General features: G+C 42.3%; 1 protein-coding gene across 1 annotated transcript in view; it reads left to right on the plus strand.

Moving 5' to 3' along the window:
- Positions 1 to 12,630: 12,630 nt before the first annotated feature.
- Positions 12,631 to 18,835, plus strand: part of LOC111507031 (metabotropic glutamate receptor 2) — a 369,065-nt gene continuing 362,860 nt past the window's right edge. Inside the window, 1 exon segment of the mRNA XM_074176817.1 lies at positions 12,631 to 13,196. Within this exon segment, the coding sequence (XP_074032918.1) occupies positions 12,698 to 13,196 (499 nt within the window). The 5' untranslated portion in view covers positions 12,631 to 12,697.

The raw sequence follows: 18,835 nt of genomic DNA on the forward strand, positions 1-18,835 counted from the left end.
TGACATTTTCTTTGTTTGTGTGCATTGATTTCTGTCAACTGTACTTTCCAACCAAAGAAATAAATATTATTATTATTTATATTATTATTATTTTTTTTTCACCGTAGTGTGCGCTGTTCAAGGCCCTATCCCCTGAAGCCCCGATACATTCGTGAGGGCGCGCCAGCATTATCAACCAATGACCACTCCCCACACCGTGAGGTAAGTGATCATTGGGTCCGAGAATCATGTGCCCTGAGCAAGCGCAGTGAGCCAAGAATGACAGCCTTCTGCATCTGTGCGGCTAAGATTTCTGCCTTGGTGCGGCAAGCCTGTATAATTTTGAGATTCGAGAGTAGAGAAGACATCATTCCACCAAGGACTCCAATAATCAGAACAACCATCTTGAAAGAGTGATCTGGATAGAGTCTGCGGAGTTCGAAGACAATATTTCGATACTTTATCCGTTTTTCCACCTGAGCTGAAAACTCCACGACAAATATCGTTTTGGTCTGGTGGTCGAGTAGGACTACATCAGGCTTTTTAGCTTGTATGAGCCTGAGGGTGGGGAACGAATAGTTTCAATAAATTCGGCACTTCTCGTTCCCCACAACGGATTCAATATCTCCCGGAGCGTAGGGCAACACCGTTGTCTCGTAGATGGTGCCGTAGATGATGCCGTAGATGGTAATATAGCACTCTTAGGGCCGCGTTATGTCGATGGATATAGGCCGAGACCGCATATGCTGGACATGCTGATAGCAAGTGCATTAGGGTATCGGGCACCTCGCGGCAGGCCCTGCACTTTGTGTCAGGAACCTCTATACCCATCACGCGACTGCGGTAGACTAAGGTGTTGAAGACATCATCCTGGCAAGCCATGATGAACCCTTCAGTTTCCGACTTCAGCCCACTCGACCTGAGAAAAGCGAACGTCAGGCGGTTTTATAAGCCAAGGTCTCCAATGTTATTGAAGAAGACCTAATGCATTGGCTTATCCTTGTGTCTCCGCAGAAGTAAGGTGATCTCTGCGGCTTTTATCTGAGCTTTTTGCTGAACGGGTTCCAACTCGGTGACAGAGTTGTAGTAACCTCGTTCAGAGTCGAAAACTATACCGAGTTCATCAGCTGTTCGGGAAGCTGCCCTTAGGAGAAATGCTCCAATTCCTACTCTCTCATGATCACGGACCATGCAGAGAAGGGAATTCAAACTCCTGACGATTTTACAGGCTGAATCCAGTACCATTCTGTCATGTAGACACTCCAAACTCGAAAGTCCACGGCCTTCCTGTTGTCGGTGGAAGTACAATCGTGGAACGGTCGATTTGTGATGCAAACTTCTATAGAGTGAGTGTGAGTGGCGTTGTTCCACCCCGATTTGAACGGCGAAGATATTTGTTGCAGCAACTTTGTTCTTCCCCGACAGTTCCGATGACTAGATCTGTCGAAGTTTGTGGTGATACTTTCCGCGAAGAGAGTTCTTTACTGATCTTTACTGTTCTCCACTGCTGTTACCTCTTGTGAGTGGCGTTGTTCCACCCCGAGGTAAGTATACGTCTCTCTGGCATCCAGATGGTGTAGGATGCTTCCATCTATGAGCTTCACATCCTCTCCGTAGTCCCCGCATCGTCCTTTTTTGAGATTTCCTCGAATTTCATACCGATAGCATGCGTGTACTTTTCCACTACCCTCAAGGACTGATGGAGATCCTTCTCTCCAGAGGCATAAAGTTTAAAATCATCCATATGAAACAGATGGGTGACCTTGTCACCCTCGAGTATTTCTGAGCGCAACGGATAATGGTAATAGTGAGATGCAGAATAGAAGGGGACTGAGGGAATCACCCTGAAATACACCCCTACTGAAAGTGATCCACCCTATTTGGATTCTTGCTTGCCCAGATGTTACGGAGAAGCGAGTTTGCCAGAGTGGTATCAGTTGTTCGATGCATCTCACTATTTTGTCGGGTACCGCAAGGCATCTGAGCAAATGCAAGATGAGCTCATGCGAAATTGTATCAAATGCCTTACGGTAATCGATCCAGGCCATAGAGAGGTTACGCTTATATTGTATCGAGTTCTGCGTTACACATCTATCGATGAGCAGGTTCTCTTTACATCCAGCGACTCCTCTCTTCGACCCTCTCTGCTCATATATCCGTTCGAACACTCGGTCAACTGCGGTGAGTATTCGTGTATATAAGATGCTTGTAAACAACTTATAACACGAATTCAAGCATGTAATCGGTCTGTAATTCTTAGGAATCGACAAATCTCCGCTTTTGGGTATAAGAACGGTCCGCTTGTCGACAAACCAATCCGGAATCGGCTGCTCTCCATCCAGCCATGAGTTGAAAACTCTGGCCAGATGGCGGTGGGTACTTGGTAGTTTTTTTTTCACCAATAAGTGTTCAGCCCATCTGGGCCTTGTGTACACGTCGTTAAATCTTTCGAACCGCAAGGCCGGGATTTCGTCCTTCCGATTCGGAAAGCGATTGGACGACGTTATACACGCCGGTGTTGATTTGCCAGATGTCAGCCTCTTCTGTTAGAACACTATGAACCTCCGCATCCAAACGAGCCAGTTCTTGTGGCTTCAGGGGCTCAATCCTGTGGAGCGCCCTGCGTGTGGTAGAATTGTCACTTCTACCACTTCGTTAGCAGGCTGGGAAGGAGCTGAATAGCCCTGCCGCTGAAGATAAGATACATAATCCCTAAGGTTTTGGGCGGAAAAAGCGGCATGCTCCGGATGTGTTCCACACCACAGAGCATGCAATCTCGCCATGTACCCTCTTTGCGCGTGCTCACTACTCTCGTAGCAATGCATTAGGCTATCTCTCAGCTCATGCGTCCACTCAAGGCGTTATTATTATTATTATTATATGATCATTTGTAGACGTAAGAGAAATGAGATAACTGACTTCAAATTGATGTCCAAAGATAATGGAAGATTATATTGCTGGAGTCGCACATAAATTTTGTTTTCAGATATTTTACTCAGCAATAGAAGATGTGTTCTTCAATTATTGAAATTGATTTCAAATATACATTCGCATAGAGTTCCAAATATTATTTTTGATACGGATATCTTTCGAAAAAGGTATACCAAGTTGTTCGAAAAAGCATAATTGTGAAATCAACAGGAGATTCTGAGATTATTAAAAAGATTATCGATCGAATTTGGATTCGAAGTAGCGTGTTAGCTGATTCAACTGGAACTGTTATATGTTTGAGTACATTAAATTGTAAAGTAGGTACTCTCTTTATTCACTTATTCTTCATCAAAAACGATGCAACTCCACAAGACAGTTTTTTGAGTCTTCAGTATTTGATTGAAATTTGTGGTCTTTGTTTATAATATTTATTTTTCCATTCCAATGTTTTTTTCAATTCAAATTATCCTTCGCACCTGGAACTTTGATTTGATCTTATTGTTCAACCATAAGCATCAGCGAGACTAACAGCTGCGAAGTTTCTTGCAAAAATGTGTGTCTGATTCAATTAAATATTCAGCGTTATATTAGCCAAGGGAGTAATTGATTTCCGGCAGACATTTACCAAAAGATACTGTGAAGATATGTCAGGAGAGATTTCATTCCGGAATATTACTCTTCTTATACAGTGTGATACAATTGAGATGAAGACACCTCTATATTTTAGTCATTTTTGAAAGCAGAGATTCGATTTCTTGGTAAAGGCGTAGACATTTATAGCCCGCAGTTTTTGCAATACTCAGCCCAAGTGACGGCCTCAAACTCAGCCTACCGATCCCGCGAAAAGGCAAATTCCCAATATTTTGCTTTGCTTTGGTGAAATAAGTTATTTGAAATGAATTTATATTAATGGGTTGGACCCCACATATCTGATTTCAACTCAAAATACGAAATTTGAGTTTTTCTCTGATTTGAAAATTCAAGTCTGGTTTCCAATTGATGGACGAAAGAGAAATGAATAATTTATCAGAATTCTGGGCGGGCCAGTCTAATTCAGAACTGACTTCCAATATCTGTATCTGTATCTGTAGAGTAGGGAGGGTGAGTGTAAGCCCACGCACTTAGGCCACATGTGACCCATTGTACATCCTCCCGAGGAGTTGTCCTCCTAGGTCGTCGTCCATCCTGTCCTTTCCAGGAAGGTGGACAGGTCGCTGGGAGACATCTCCTTTATATCGGCAGGTGTAGGCCAAGACTCGCCGAACACACACTCTCTTATTGACGATAACTCCGGGCACTCGCACAGGATATGCCTGACAGTCTCATCTTCCTGTTCACACATCCTGCATAGAGGTGTGTCCACTAGCCCCATATTATGTAGGTGTTTCCTTAGCTGACAGTGGCCAGTCAGAAATCCTACTGTAAGGCGTAGATTTTTCCTGGTCATCGCCAGATATTTCTTCGGCGCCAGCTTCCCAGGGTCGCCCAAGGTGATCCTGGCAAGATTACATCCTTTGATTTCATCCCATCTCTTTAAAGATTGAGCATGGGTGTAACATTTGACTAGTTCCGCAATTGTCGATGTCATCAGGCCGTGGGTGCCACTTGGTCCTGAAATTCTTAGTCCAGCCGCTTCCTTGGCTAAAGAGTCGGCAATGCGATTACCTTTACTCCTTTCGTGCCCTTTAACCCACCTCAGGATAATGTTATTATCTACCGAGGCTTTGGCTAAATCTTGGTGGCACTCTAGTGCTAGTCCTGAAGTAACACGGTGTCTGTTCAAGGCTAATAGTGCTTGTCTGCTATCAGTGCAGATTGTAATGTTTTTGCCAGAACTTCTTTTCTTGGTTATTTCTTTTGTGGCGATTGAGATACCAGCCAGTTCTGTTTGGACCACGCTGGTATTTCTTCCCATTCCCCATTTAATCCTTAGGCTCAGTGATCTGGAGTACACTCCACATCCTGAACCTTCTTTGGTTTTTGAGCCATCTGTATAAATCCGTATTGCATTTGTAGCATCTGACTCTGTGTTCTGCCTAATTTGTATTTTGTAGGGTTTATTAAACACAAACCTGGGTTCAATTGCATCACTTGTTGCCTGCAGCAGAGGTTGCGCAGTAAGCGCTTCCCGCCATAGGCCCAGCCTCAATCGACCCATTCCTACTTCTAGGTTTACACCAGCCGTGTGCAATCGTATCATGGCCATTAACGCAACCTCCTTAACGTACAGATCCAGAGGGATCAGACCCGTGATTAATTCCATTGCCGCGGTTGGTGTTGTTCTCATGGCTCCTGTGATGTTTAAACAAGCCAGTCGCTGTATTTGATATAATTTTTGGATGGCCGTTGCTTGTAGAACTTTCGGTCCCCATGCAATGGCTCCATACGTTAACATAGGTCTTATTATTGCAGTGTAGATCCAGGCGACTACACGGGGTGAAAGACCCCATGCGCGTCCCACTGTCCTCCGACATTGCTCATAAGCCACGTATGCTCTTTTTGCTCTGCTCTGTAGATGAGAGTTCCATGTTAGCTTCTTGTCGAGGATAATACCAAGGTATTTCACCTCTTCAGAGAAGTTCAGTTGGCTTTTGAAGATTTCGGGAGGTTTTAAGCCCGTTAAACTTCTTTTCCTGGTGAAAAGGACCATCTCAGTCTTCTTGGGATTGATCGACAGTGAGTGTTCCTTACACCATGTTTCTATCAATTTGAGCCCATCCTGCGCTCTATCGCACAGTGTGTTTACAAATTTGCTGGTCTGCAAGATAACTATGTCATCTGCGTATGCAATTGTGTAGAATCCATTTTTGTTAAGGTGATTAATTAGGGTATCCAGAACTATGTTCCAGAGAAGGGGTGATAAGACCCCTCCCTGTGGACATCCCCTCATGACCAGTCCTTTAACTGTGATGTCTTCTACATTAATACTTATTGCTCTGCTAGAGAGCATCTGGAGTATCCATTCTCCTACTACCAGGGGTACATTCCTGGAGTGTAGTTGCTGGGTAATTGTTGGAAAGGTTGTTTTATCAAACGCTCCCTCAATATCTATGAATATACCTAGGGTGGATTCTTTGTTGTCCAATGATCTCTCGATTCTGCCAACCACATGGTGAAGGGCAGAATCAGTAGACCTTCCCGGGGTATATGCATGCTGATTTGGATGAAGTGGGTTGTTAACAAGTACTTCATCTCTTATGTACCGCTCACATAGCCTCTCCATGGTTTTTAAGAAAAACGATGTGAGACTAATTGGTCGGAATGCTTTTGGTAGGGTGTAGTCCATCCTACCTGGTTTGGGTATAAATACTACTCTTACTTCTCTCCACTTACTGGGAATATACCTCAGAGCTAGAGAGGCTCTGAATATTCCAACCAAGTGTGGCATAAGAGTGTCCAGTCCCCACTGAAGTAGGGCTGGTCTTATACCGTCAGGCCCTGGTGACTTGAAGGGGGAAAAGCCCGATATAGCCCATCTTATTTTGTCCTCATCAATTACTGTACTAGCATATTGCCAGTCATATTGTGAGGGTGTTATTGGTACATCCGTCCAGTTCGCCGTTCCAGGAAAGACAGAACCTGGGAAGTGAGTTTCCATAAGAATCTCAGCACTCTCCTGGAGGTTGGCGGCTTTGTCGCCATTTTTCCTCGTCAGGATGCCGATAGTCTTTTGGTGGTCATTTGAGAGTGCCTTCTGCAGCCTAGAAGCTAGTGGAAAGTCTTCGACTGCCTCACAATAGGCTCTCCAGGCTTCTCTTTGTTTTCGTCTGCAGACTTTTTTGAACTCTCTGAGGTTGGCTTGATATATAACCCAGTCCTCTTCGAGTCTTGTACGTTTTGCCTTGTTAAAGGTCGTTCTCGCTGTCTTCCTGAGGTGTTCCAATTCAGGGCACCACCATGTGTTGGTTGTGCCATGCGTTTGAACCATCCTCATTGGACAGGATTCCTTATAGGCAGTGTCTATTTTGTTGTGGATAGATACTGTGTACCTTTCCAGTTCTTCATTGTTGCCAGGAGTCAGGACCTCTGTTTCCCGCAGAGCTCCTCTTAAGAGTCGATTGTAGAGAGCTACATCCGTCCTCTTCGGGTCACGGGATTTCACAGTAGTCCTGAGATCCTGGCTTACCGTATAGGTCAGCCAGCGGTGGTCTGACATAGAGATATGGTCCGAGACTTGCCAGTCTTGGATTTTGTTTGATATTTCGGCTGTCGTGAGCGTGATATCTATTAACGTTTGGCTACGGGCATTAATAAATGTTGGCTCCGTGCCTCTGTTCAAGATTGTTAGATCTTTCTGTATTATATATTCGTATAGTGACTTACCTCGGGCGTTGATATCCTTGCTGCCCCAGCTCACGTGGTGAGAGTTTGAGTCGCAACCCAATATGAGCTCCACTCTCTGGTTGAGGCAGTGGTCCACTAGTACTTCCATTTCTCTGGTCGGTGGTAGGGTGGCTGCATCTGAAGGGAGGTACACCGATGCGATTATCAACGCCATATATTTGCCTTTCCCAACTGGACATTCAACTTTGACCGCAGTGAGATCTGAGGTGCTGAATTGTGCCATCGGAAACGCTCTGTATTTCCTAGGAACGTAGACAGCCGTCCTAGGTTGCTGGTTGCTTGGTAAGCTGAAAATTTGACCAGTTAAACTACTGAAACCAGTAATTTTGGTCTTAATTATCCAGGGCTCCTGGATCAAAGCTATTGCCTCCTCCAATACATCAAGGTGGCGACATAGTTTTGCCGTTGCCGCCTTTTTGTGTTGGAGGTTGCATTGTATTATTTTTACTTTTTTTCCAACGTCCTTGCCCATGAGACAGTTGTTGGATACAAAGTTACCTTTAGAGGTCCATCTGCTCCCCTGCTAAGGGGGAGGTGGCCTCGCTGTTTTTGGGTGCCTCTTCCGTCAGGTCATCGAATGTCATCTGTTCAGATGCTTCGACTTCCTTTTCGGGACCCATGGTGGCCTTGGGGTCAACATCCACTTTAGGTGGTTCAACTTCCAAGGACCTAGGGTCTTCAGAGGTACCCACTGTTTCTTTTATTGTTGCCCTAATAGTCAGTGAGGTAAACGCGTAGCTTAACCTCATTGACTTCTTCTTCAGGACAGCCATATCATCTTCTCCGATCCCGAAGACGAAGAGGTGTCCTTGTGGGTTCATCTTAACCTCATGATGGAAGGTGCACCATCTTGCTACCTTCAGGTCAGGATTCTGCGCCTTTAGCCGACCCAGCACCCTCTCCTTTTCACCGGATGTCGTCTTGTGGACGTCCTCCGGGATCCAGAGTGAGGCTTTGGTAAGCTTCGGGAGCTTATCCACACTGACGACTGCAAGTGATGCCTCCTCCCATGGCTTAATATTCATTGTGGCTTTCTTCAGCCACTCTAGCGTCACGTCGTCATCGCAGACCACTCTGATGATTTCACCGGAGTATGTCCACGACTTGAACGTGGGCGGTTTGCTGTTGTTGCTGGAGGCGGAGAAGATGATCTTGTCCAGCTCCTCCAACAGTTGTTTTTGATGAGACTCTCTCGTTCTGCGGTAACCTTACCGTACGGGTTAGTCTCATCTATGATGGCTACCTTGAGGTGTCTCAAGGCGGCCTCCACGAAGGTTTTGGAAGGTGCAGCGACATTTCTGTCGCTGCGCAGCTTCTTCAACCTTCTTGGGGTTCCCTCCGTGGAGGTACTCGCGTGAGGGCGCTTTCCTGCGGTGGCAGCCGGTTCCTTGCCTTTTTCCAAGGCGGAGCTCTTGGCGCCCTCCGCAAGAGGTGCCCTTGTTGTTGAGGATGGAGTGGGAGAGGTGGAGGGTGCACTCATAGTTGCTGCCACTTCTGCCTCTTTCGCTCTCTTCCTCCTCTTGGCCTCGGCGCCGCTGATACGCTTACGCCTTGGCCTTTGCGTTGCATCGCGAGGTGGTCTGCTATGTCCAGCCTCTTTCTGAGCGGTAGCTTGGGGTGAGCATTTCTGTTCATCCCCAGCCCCCGCCCTAAATTGAGGTGAGCATTGCTGTCCAGCCTCGGGATTGTTTGGTTTTTTGTACTTACGTTTTGTTTCCATGTATGTTCCCACGAGTAGCAAGGGAAGGGTTGGTCACCTCTAGCAGAGCCCCGCATTACCAGAGGAAGGCTAGTTACAATGAGGTTTCGCCCGGTTCCTCAAGGGGATCGTTCGTAACCGCATATAACCCTGCGGCCATTCAGCTGTCGACACGATTCCTTACATCTTAGCTTGGGTAGGCTGGTCCGCGGTGGCATGTTTTGCAGGGCTTTTGGGGGGTTTTAGTTCCCCTCACCCTACTTATTTCTGCCACTGACCAGGAGTCCGTCAACCCCGTCCGTTAGGCCCCATTGGCTTCCCGGATAGGACCTCCAGTCCCCTGGCCGTTCCCCTATCCGCCACCTGGGGACGCGCCCGATAGGTAGCCCAACCCACGGGACTGACTTCCAATATTAGTTGAATTCCACTTGTTCGGACTTTCATTGTCTACTATGATGATGATTTGGAATCCCTGAAAGAACTAAAATAGAAGAATTGAAAATTAATAGCTGAAATCAACAATTATATTGAACAAAAATAACCTGAAATGGAATAATATAGAAATAAAATACAAGAATAAAATACAAGTAAAAATAGAACGATTGAACATAAATAAAGCAATAAAAATAAAAATGAACATAAAGAGTTAAAATATTCCAAGCCACGTTAGTTCACGACGTTTCGATTGTTAGTATCTACAATCGTCTTCGGGTGATAAAATGTCGTGAACTAACGTGGCTTGGAATATTTTAACTCTTTATTTTCATTTTTATTTTTATTGCTTGATTTTTGTTCAATCGTTCTATTTTTACTTGTATTTCATTTCACTATTATTCCATTTCAGGTTATTTTTGCTTGATATAATTTTTAATTTCAGCTATTCCTTTTCATTTCTGCTTTTTTCAGTTGTTTCAGGTATTTCAAATCATTTTATATATTAGACAATGGAAGTCCGAACAAGTAAAATTCATCATGAAACATTGTCAATCACCTTCAAATTTCAATATTAGTGTTTATCTGTTGAACTCGCTTCATTGATTGTCATTCAATTTCGACCTATGTTCCTGTGACATTTTAGTGACTGATAATCAAAATTTTAATGTTTTCATAGTGAAAATTAGGTCCTTCATTACCATTCCTGCATTATAACAATTTTTTGTTTTGTATGTTCTTATTTAGAACCATTGATTGAGAATCGTAATTGAATATGAAAAACAATAATTCATAAGGAAATTTTCCAAGTAACTCACTTAGATTCATGTATATAGTAATTAAAATAGGTTTTTAACTAGATCTAGCCTTCATTAACATGACACAACGATAAAAATCAGCTAAATATAGCCTTTTCTAGGGTTCAAATGTCCAAAGAATATCCTAATTCACTAGGTCCTTTATTATTTAATAAATTACCAGACTATGTAAGAAAGAGTCGAACATTAACGTGTTTCAAAAAATGTCTTGAATATTTTTTAATTGAAAGATGCTATTATGGAGTTGATCAGACAGTATAATAAGTATTTGTGAATCGTTCATGATCTGTCAGTTATATATGTTCTGTTAACTGCTTTCGTTAATCCCAATTTTAATTTTAGATATACTTCTCCTATATAATACTTGTATTGTCCTTCTAGAGAATTAAAATTATTATTATTATCATTGTTATTATTATATCATTAACGCGAAGCAAAATATCGGCAATTTTCCCTTTCTGCAGAAACGCAGTAGGCTGGGTTTAACGCTGTTACTGTTGCAAAAAGTGCGACCCATAGAGGTCTACGCCTGTACCAAAAATCAAATATCTGCTTTCAAAAATGACTAAATACAGGGATGCCTTCACTTCGAGTGTGTTACACTGTATCATATATATTTCCCTTCAAAACATTCTTCAAACTCATTTGCAAGAACTTGCAAGAACTTTAGTTGGGAAGGGAATACTTTTGAGAAAAGATCTAATTGTTTTCAATCCAAAACTTCGAAAAGTTTACCACCGGGGATCATAGTATTTCATACAAGTGGAATTGAATATCAATATATGTTTTCTGTTTTTCCGTTAACCAGCTGTCGCACCCCTACGAACGACAACCCTCAGAAGTCAAAACTTGTCTGATCTAAGAATGAATGAGGTCTCACCTTTAAACGTGTGATTCATAGCAGTTCCTTCCATACATTACGTTGTGTAGCGTTCCGATGACTGGTATCTGTTTCAATTCTATCGGGTGTTCAATAAACATGCGGCAAAAATTCGAAAGACTATTTCTCGGAATATTCTAAGGATAATTTGTCCCTTGGTGATTTTTAATAGGGTGTTTTGTTTCGAAGATACGGAGCGGAAAAAGTATTTCGACAATAACAATTTATTACCAAAAATTACATGTAAAGTTCCCATGTGGATCTACGAGAAGTGACCAACTCTTTCCTTGCTACTCGTGGGAACACACATGAATGAAACAAACACAAAAACAGAAACAAAAAAAACCAATCCCGGGGCTGGACAGAAGTGCTCACCTCAATCTAAGGCGGTGGCTGAGGTTGAACAGAAATGTCCACCCCCATCTGGACATAGCAGATCACCTCGTGATGTAATACAAAGGCCAAGGCGTAAGAGCATTTGCGGCGCCGAGGCCAAAAAAAAAGAGAGCGGAAGAAGTAGAAGTGGCAGAAACTATAAGTGCACCCTCCTCCTCCCTCACTCCACCTCCAACAGCAAGGGCACTCCCTGCGGCGAGCGCCAAGGAGATGTCTCCTAGTGACCTGTCCAGCTTCGTGGAAAGTAGGATGGATAATGACCTAGGAGGACAACTCCTCGAGAGAATGTACAATGGGTCACATGTGGCCTAAGTTCTGTGGGTCAATAATCATTCTCCCTACTCTACAGATACAGAACACCAAGATCGTCAAATAGACAAAGTCAAACAGTTTCAACCTATTCGTCATATACAAATGATCACTCACAAGACATACTTTTCAAATTGAATGTCGGCAGCCGTTTGTAGTAATCGAAATGTTGTTAATAGATAACAAAGGAATTGTTAATGATTCAAAAATTACCAAAGTTGTTGTTGTCGAAATTATTTTTCACCCCGTATCTTTGATACAGAGCGCCCTATCAAAATTCATCAGAGGACAAAATATCCTTACAATAGCCTAAGAAATAGTTCCTTGATTCATTGCCGCATGTATAACGATTATTTGAAGAACAAACCTTGGGAATTAGCGATTTCAGTTCAGTTGAATATTCCTTTGATCCTTTTCGTGGAATCCAATACTCAAGAAGCTACCTTTTCCAATCATTTAAAGTATTTCCCTGTTATTCTGGGCTTCTTTCCGTTCCTCACCATGAAGCCTTTTTGTTTCAGCCTTCCACGTTTATTTTAGTGATCTGTGAGTTCATGTTGGAATATTTCAATTGAAATTAGGGCGTCTACTCTCATAAGTGGATGATATGCTAATTTTCCATTAGATGAATGAAGATTTTTATTGTCTTTTCACAATCTGAGGTGAGAGGTGTTCTAGACAACTGTACTGGAGAAGTTTATAAGGGTCCTTCCTCTTCTTCGAGTTCAATACGATGAGTACCTGCTTGAAGGTTGTTTTTGCGTCACAATAATTTCACCTGTCCAAATAATAGTAACAGCAGCAAAATCCAAATTTGATCGATAATCCCATCCGCAATCGCCCCTCAATGACCTCTCACTTGTAGATACAATGACACAGACAACCCCCACCACGGAGAAGTAAATCACTATGAAACTAACCTTTCCCAATCTGCTCTGCCTATTCTGGGCCATCGTCCTACTTCGGAGCATCAAGTCCAACGATGATCTGAGACACAACCATTATTTCCACCACAAACCTCGCAAAAACAACATGCTCACCTTCAACGAAGGCACTTTCCTGCGTCCCCACGAAACCGCAGAATTTTCACTTCTGACAGACAGCCACCAGCACCATCTGAGGCATCAGCACGACGAAATTTCCTGGCCCGTGAAGAAAGAAGCCATCGTGGAGGGCGATCTGATATTAGGAGGGTTGATGATGGTGCACGAAAGGGAGGATTCCGTGACTTGCGGTCCTATCATGCCGCAGGGGGGGATCCAGGCCCTGGAAACGATGCTTTATACTCTGGACAGGGTCAATCTGGGAAAGACGCCGTTATTGCCCGATATTTCACTGGGCGCTCACATTTTGGATGACTGCGACAAGGACACATACGGTTTGGAGATGGCCGTAGATTTCATAAAAGGTGAGTTTTCTGTAGTAGTATTGCGATTGATCCTCGAAGGAATCTGTGCGAGGAGAGAGATGAATGTTTGGTATCTGCTAGTAATGATGAAATACTCTCATAATAGAATTTCTCAAAAAAATTCCTACTTGGTTTCTTTATACAGTTATGATGCACTGTTTTGGAACCTTCGGTGAAGTAATGAATATTACTGGAGTTTCTTTCCCAACACCAAATCGTTATTTTCAATACCTCGACACGTGTTTCGATCTCCAAGTGATCATCTTCAAGAGGAAGATTGAACTAGAAACTAACGCGAAGCAACTCTGTTCTTTCCCGACAGTTCCGATGACTAGATCTGTCGAAGTTTGTGCTGATACTTGCCGCGGAGAGAGTTCTTTACTGTTACTGCTGTTACCTCTTGTGAGTATCGTTGTTCCACCCCGAGGTAAGTGTACGTCTCTCCGTCATCCAGATGGTGTAAGATGCTTCCATCTACGAGCTGCACATCCTCTCCGTAGTCCCCGCATCGTCCTCCTCAGAAATGGACCATTGCACATTTGTCTATCCCAAATTTCATACCGATATCATGCGTGTACTCTTCCACCACCCTCAAGGACTGATGGAGATCCTTCTCTCCAGAGACATGAAGTTTAAGATCATCCATATAAAACAGATAGGTGACCTTGTGCCTCCGGTTTCCGAAGGTGCCACAGTTATACCCTCGAGTATTTCTGAGCGCAACGGATAATGGCAATAGTGAGGTGCAGAAGAGAAGGGGACTGAGGAACTCATCCAGAAATACACCCCTACTGAAAATGACCCATCCTGTTTGGACTCTTGCTTGACCAGATGTTATGGTGAAGCGAGTGCGCCAGAGTGATTTCAGTTGTTCAATGCAACTCACTATTCTCACTATTTTGTCGGGTACCGCAAGGCATCTGAGCAAATGCAAGATGAGCTCATGCGAAATTGTATCAAATGCCTTACGGTAATCGATCCAGGCCATAGAGAGGTTGCGCTTAAATTGTATCGAGTCCTGTGTTACACATCTATCGATAAGCAGGTTCTTTTCACATTTATATTATATCTCTATAGAATTATTATTATTATTTGTCTTGTCATAATCCTGTCGCTGCAATTGCAAAGGCTGCTTCTCGAAAGCTTGGAACACTGTACCAAACCAGAAAACTATACACACCTCAGCAACTTCTGATAGTTCATAAAGCCCAGCTCAGACCTTCTTTGGGGTATTGTTCTCATGTATGGAGCTCTGCCCCCAAAGCCCCCAAACCTACATTGAAGTTGCTGGATTCCATCCCGAAAAGAGCCATCCGCCTGACTGAAGACACGAACATCACGTGAAACCTTGATAGCCTGGAACATTGAATGAAAATCAACAGCCAACTTCCGGAAACGGATGATCCTCCCTTCAAACGTGTCAATTTCCTTAAAATAACACAGTCCTACTTAGTTTTGTATTTCTCAACTAACCTTCAGTGTATCAACAATATCATCGTACTGAAACAACAAAACTATCTCGAATACTTCCAGGGTCTTGCGTGTGCAAACATTTCACACAGCTGGCATGAGTTGTGTTGGAAATTTATGGAATTACATTTTGTATTCGAAGTGGATGAGCTTAATATCTCTCCGGATGGAAATTATTGTCATTATTCCTTCACTTCCAGTCCGGAGAATATGTCAGTGATAGTTGGTAGGAGTGTGAGACGATCGATGTTGAGGATTTTCTTCTAAATTGAAGGAAAAGTTGGTATAAAATGGAGTTTCTGAAATTTCAGCCGCAGTGCACGGTATTCTTTTCTGATATTTTGGTGAAAGGTTACTGAAAATGAAGCGTATCTTCGGTACGGACCGGGAACCAGCGACTTATTCCGAGGATTTGAAAAGACTATTGTCAAGCTTACCAAAGAACAAACTCACCTCCGCTTCTTGTGCAGAGCTAGAGACAACCTCATACCCAAATGTTTTCAGCTGAAATCGCCAATCCCAGGGGAAAGAGCCAAATGCATATTGGAACACGCCAACCGAGCACTGATAAGGCCTCAAATGAATTACCACTGTTGCAAGAGGTCAACTCTGATGCAAAATGCCAAAGAACGATTTGATGAAATAAGAAGAGAGACCTTGGAAGAGGATCATGGACCAATCTTCTCCAATATTGAAAGCACGTGCTTGAAGATCCGACAAGACATGGAGAATACCCACAACAGGAAGTGGGGAAAGTCTTAAATTCGCCATTGCACCAACATCTGTATCCGCTTTGGAAATACTAACTGCAGTGGAATCCAACAGTTCCCTTATTGATCAGATTGAGGTAAAAGAATTCAGATTGAAAATCAGAGGCCAGCTAGATCGAGAACCATTTCCAACATCCAAGATCAGTAATGAAGAACGAAGAGCTCTGAATGGCCTTCGTAGAGATAACACCATCAAGATCTTACCTGCAGATAAGGAAAACGCTACTGTTGTGATGGATACTGATCTCTACGAACAGAAAATCGAAGAGGTGCTTCAGAAAGGAAAATATACCAAGGTCGTAAGGAACCCTACTGCATCAATTGGAAGGAAGTTGTTCCAGACTTTGAAAAACACCAAGTCTATTTTTCGGAAATAGAGAGATCATCACTAACACCGCACTACAGTGAGCCCCCTCACTTGTATGGACTACTCAAAATCCACAAGAAGGATGTTCTCCTCAGACTGATTATTATCGGCTCCAGAGATTCAGCTTCTCGAAACTTGTCCAGCTTCTTACCAATAATGAAACCACTGCAAAGAAAAACATCATCTTTCGTGGAGAATTCAAGGCATTTTTTCGAAATACTAGGGGCAATCGAAGTCAAAGAGCAAGATTAACTGACGTAGAAAGCCTCTACACCAACGTTTCTGTCGAAGAAATATCCCAAATTATACACTACCCCTGTTGACTTTTTTCTGACGCCTGTAACGCCAGGTGAATTGAGAACAATTTTAATGAAAACTACCTCAAATACAGCTTCAGGAATTGATGACATTAATGGAAGAGTTTTGAGATCAGCTGTGGATTCAATCTGTGAACCGCTGGCATATCTCATAAACGAGTCATTTTCTAGTGGTATCTTTCCGGACCTAAAACAATCAAAATGTATACCAATATTCAAAAATGAAGGTTCCGGACAGAGTAGGCAGGTTGAAGCTCTGTCCGGCTGATCTCCTACCTTGAACATTACAAAATCATCTCCAATAACCAAAACGGATTCAGGAAAGCTAAATCAACTTCAACGGCTATTGAACAAGCTCTGGATTTTGTCTATGAATAGCTTAATAACAAAATGAATGTGCTATGTATATTCTATGATTTAACTCGTGCATTTGATATGGTTAACCACACCTTACTTTTTCGTAAATTATACAGCATAGGAATTCGTGGTATACCACATGATTGGATAGTATCATATTTGACAAATCGTTCTCAAGTGACAGTAATAAATAATAGCAAATCTGACTGTAAGAGTGCTGAGTTAGGAGTGCCCCAGGGATCTATATTGGGACCAACTCTTTTTATAATATTTTCAAATGACATCTACAATACCTGTACCACACCAAATAGAATGATACTTTATGCTGATGACACAAATATACTCTTAGCCCATAAAACCTTGGGAAGTCTGGTAAACTTGGGTAATTATGCATGTGATGAATTCAGTAAAAATGTAACGACAATGACCTTGTCTGCAATATAAAGAAAACTATGTTTATCAATTTTTTACCTAAGAACGGTACTTCGAATCCAGATCTATTGAACAACATCAATATGTGTGGTGAAACTCTGGAATACTGCTAGGTAGCTAGATTTTTAGGAATACTCCTGGATCAAAAGCTAACATGGGAGGCACATATCGACAGTTTATGTGTGAACTATGCAATTCGGAATCTGCGAGACACTGTCTCTACAGAAATTATAAAACTCATGTATCATGGACTGGTACAATCAAGAATACAGTATGGATTGATCTTCTGGGGTACCTCTGCATATACTGACCGCATTTTTGAGGTTCAGAAAAGTGTCATTCTCTGTATGGACAAGTCTCGTCCACTGGACTCTTGTAAACTACTGTTTGAAAAATTCAGCATCCTACCATTGCCGTGCTTATACATATTACAGCTAGTGTTATTTATCTATGATAATAAACACCTATATCCAAAAAACTCTGATATACATAATTACGCTACTCGGGGTGAACATACTTTATACCACCCCTACTCTCGCTTGAGTGTGAGTCAAAATTCCCCAAAATACTTGGGTATTAAATGTTTCAATAAAATAACAACTTTTATAGGGATCAATAAAAGTAGAACTGTAAAGAGGAATGAACTATATGATTTCTTGTTGGATAATTGCTTCTACAGTATGGATGAATTTCTTGCTTTTAGTGCTTAGATAAATGACTTAGTTTATTTTATACATGTAGTCTTCTCTTTTAAGTTTGTTCAAGATCAAACATTTCTGTTTTGCTTTTAGCGTTTTACTTTTGACTAGTCCAATAAGTTTTCTCACGTATTCAGTCTTGTAATTATGTATGTGTGAAAATTTTAGTGAAGAATAAAACTATTTCTATTTATATTTCTATGTGTTCAACAGTGTTGCGGGTCTGAACCGAAATCACTTTCCTGCCCAAACCAAACTCAGTTTTGGGGTGAAAATGGAACTGGATAGTGCTGCTGCTGTTGCTATTGCTTCTTGCAGTATCATAGCCACCCATTTTCTAAACGAGAAAGCAGATGGTGGAAAACACAGTTATCAACTAATAGGACGAGCTATGGCAACAACTGATAGTAGCTTACTCCACAATTTTTGTGTCCCATATTGTGGGAGCAGCTTTGAACATTTCCATCTACTCTTTCACCAACTCTTTGGTCACCACTGCTGAGTGGAATAACAATAAACTCCACCTTGAAGTTCTTTGAGTAATAAAAATATCCACAAATAACTTACGTGCTAGTTGTAGATTGTGATAAAAAGGCTCACTAGCGACACCACTTGTTGACAATACCATATAGACTGAGCGATGTTTTACATGTGAAATGGAAAAAATGGATACAAGAAATATAGCTATTGAAGAGAGAACAGTATACATATACGTATTGTCTGAACTAGGCTAAGCAAACAGGCAGCCAAACGAATGAGTTCGTTATGTACATTACCCAGAGTCTCTGACCGGAAAACGATGTGTTTTCCCAAAGCAATTTCCCACGTGAATGGTTGACCGAATTTCCAAGTCGACCTCCTTTTCAAGACCTAAGTAAATATTCCCTGTATAATCAAGGAACACGAGGAGATACACTTGAAGTTTCGATACGATTGTGTAGAACTCACACAAGAAACAGTTGATAAGATGACATCAATCCTGTCAGTGTTGGGGAACTGACAGATTAGCGGGTTTTTCAAAATAAAAGTGAAATGAGAATTGAAAATTTTCAATGTTTTCATACCATTTGTATTTGTAGCTAACGTTACTGCAGTTTCTTTCTACCAAGACATTTTTGAACGATTACAATGAACTGATGTAGTTAACAATGTGCCCCCTTATATACCTATACAACTACAGTACCTTCTATGTTCAGCATACCGTTTTGAGAAATGTCGGCCACATTGT

The sequence above is a fragment of the Leptinotarsa decemlineata genome, unplaced genomic scaffold (genome assembly GCF_025532065.1).
Source record: "Leptinotarsa decemlineata unplaced genomic scaffold, Ldec_3_MD MMD2_tig00002082_RagTag_RagTag, whole genome shotgun sequence".
NCBI lineage: Eukaryota > Metazoa > Arthropoda > Insecta > Coleoptera > Chrysomelidae > Leptinotarsa > Leptinotarsa decemlineata.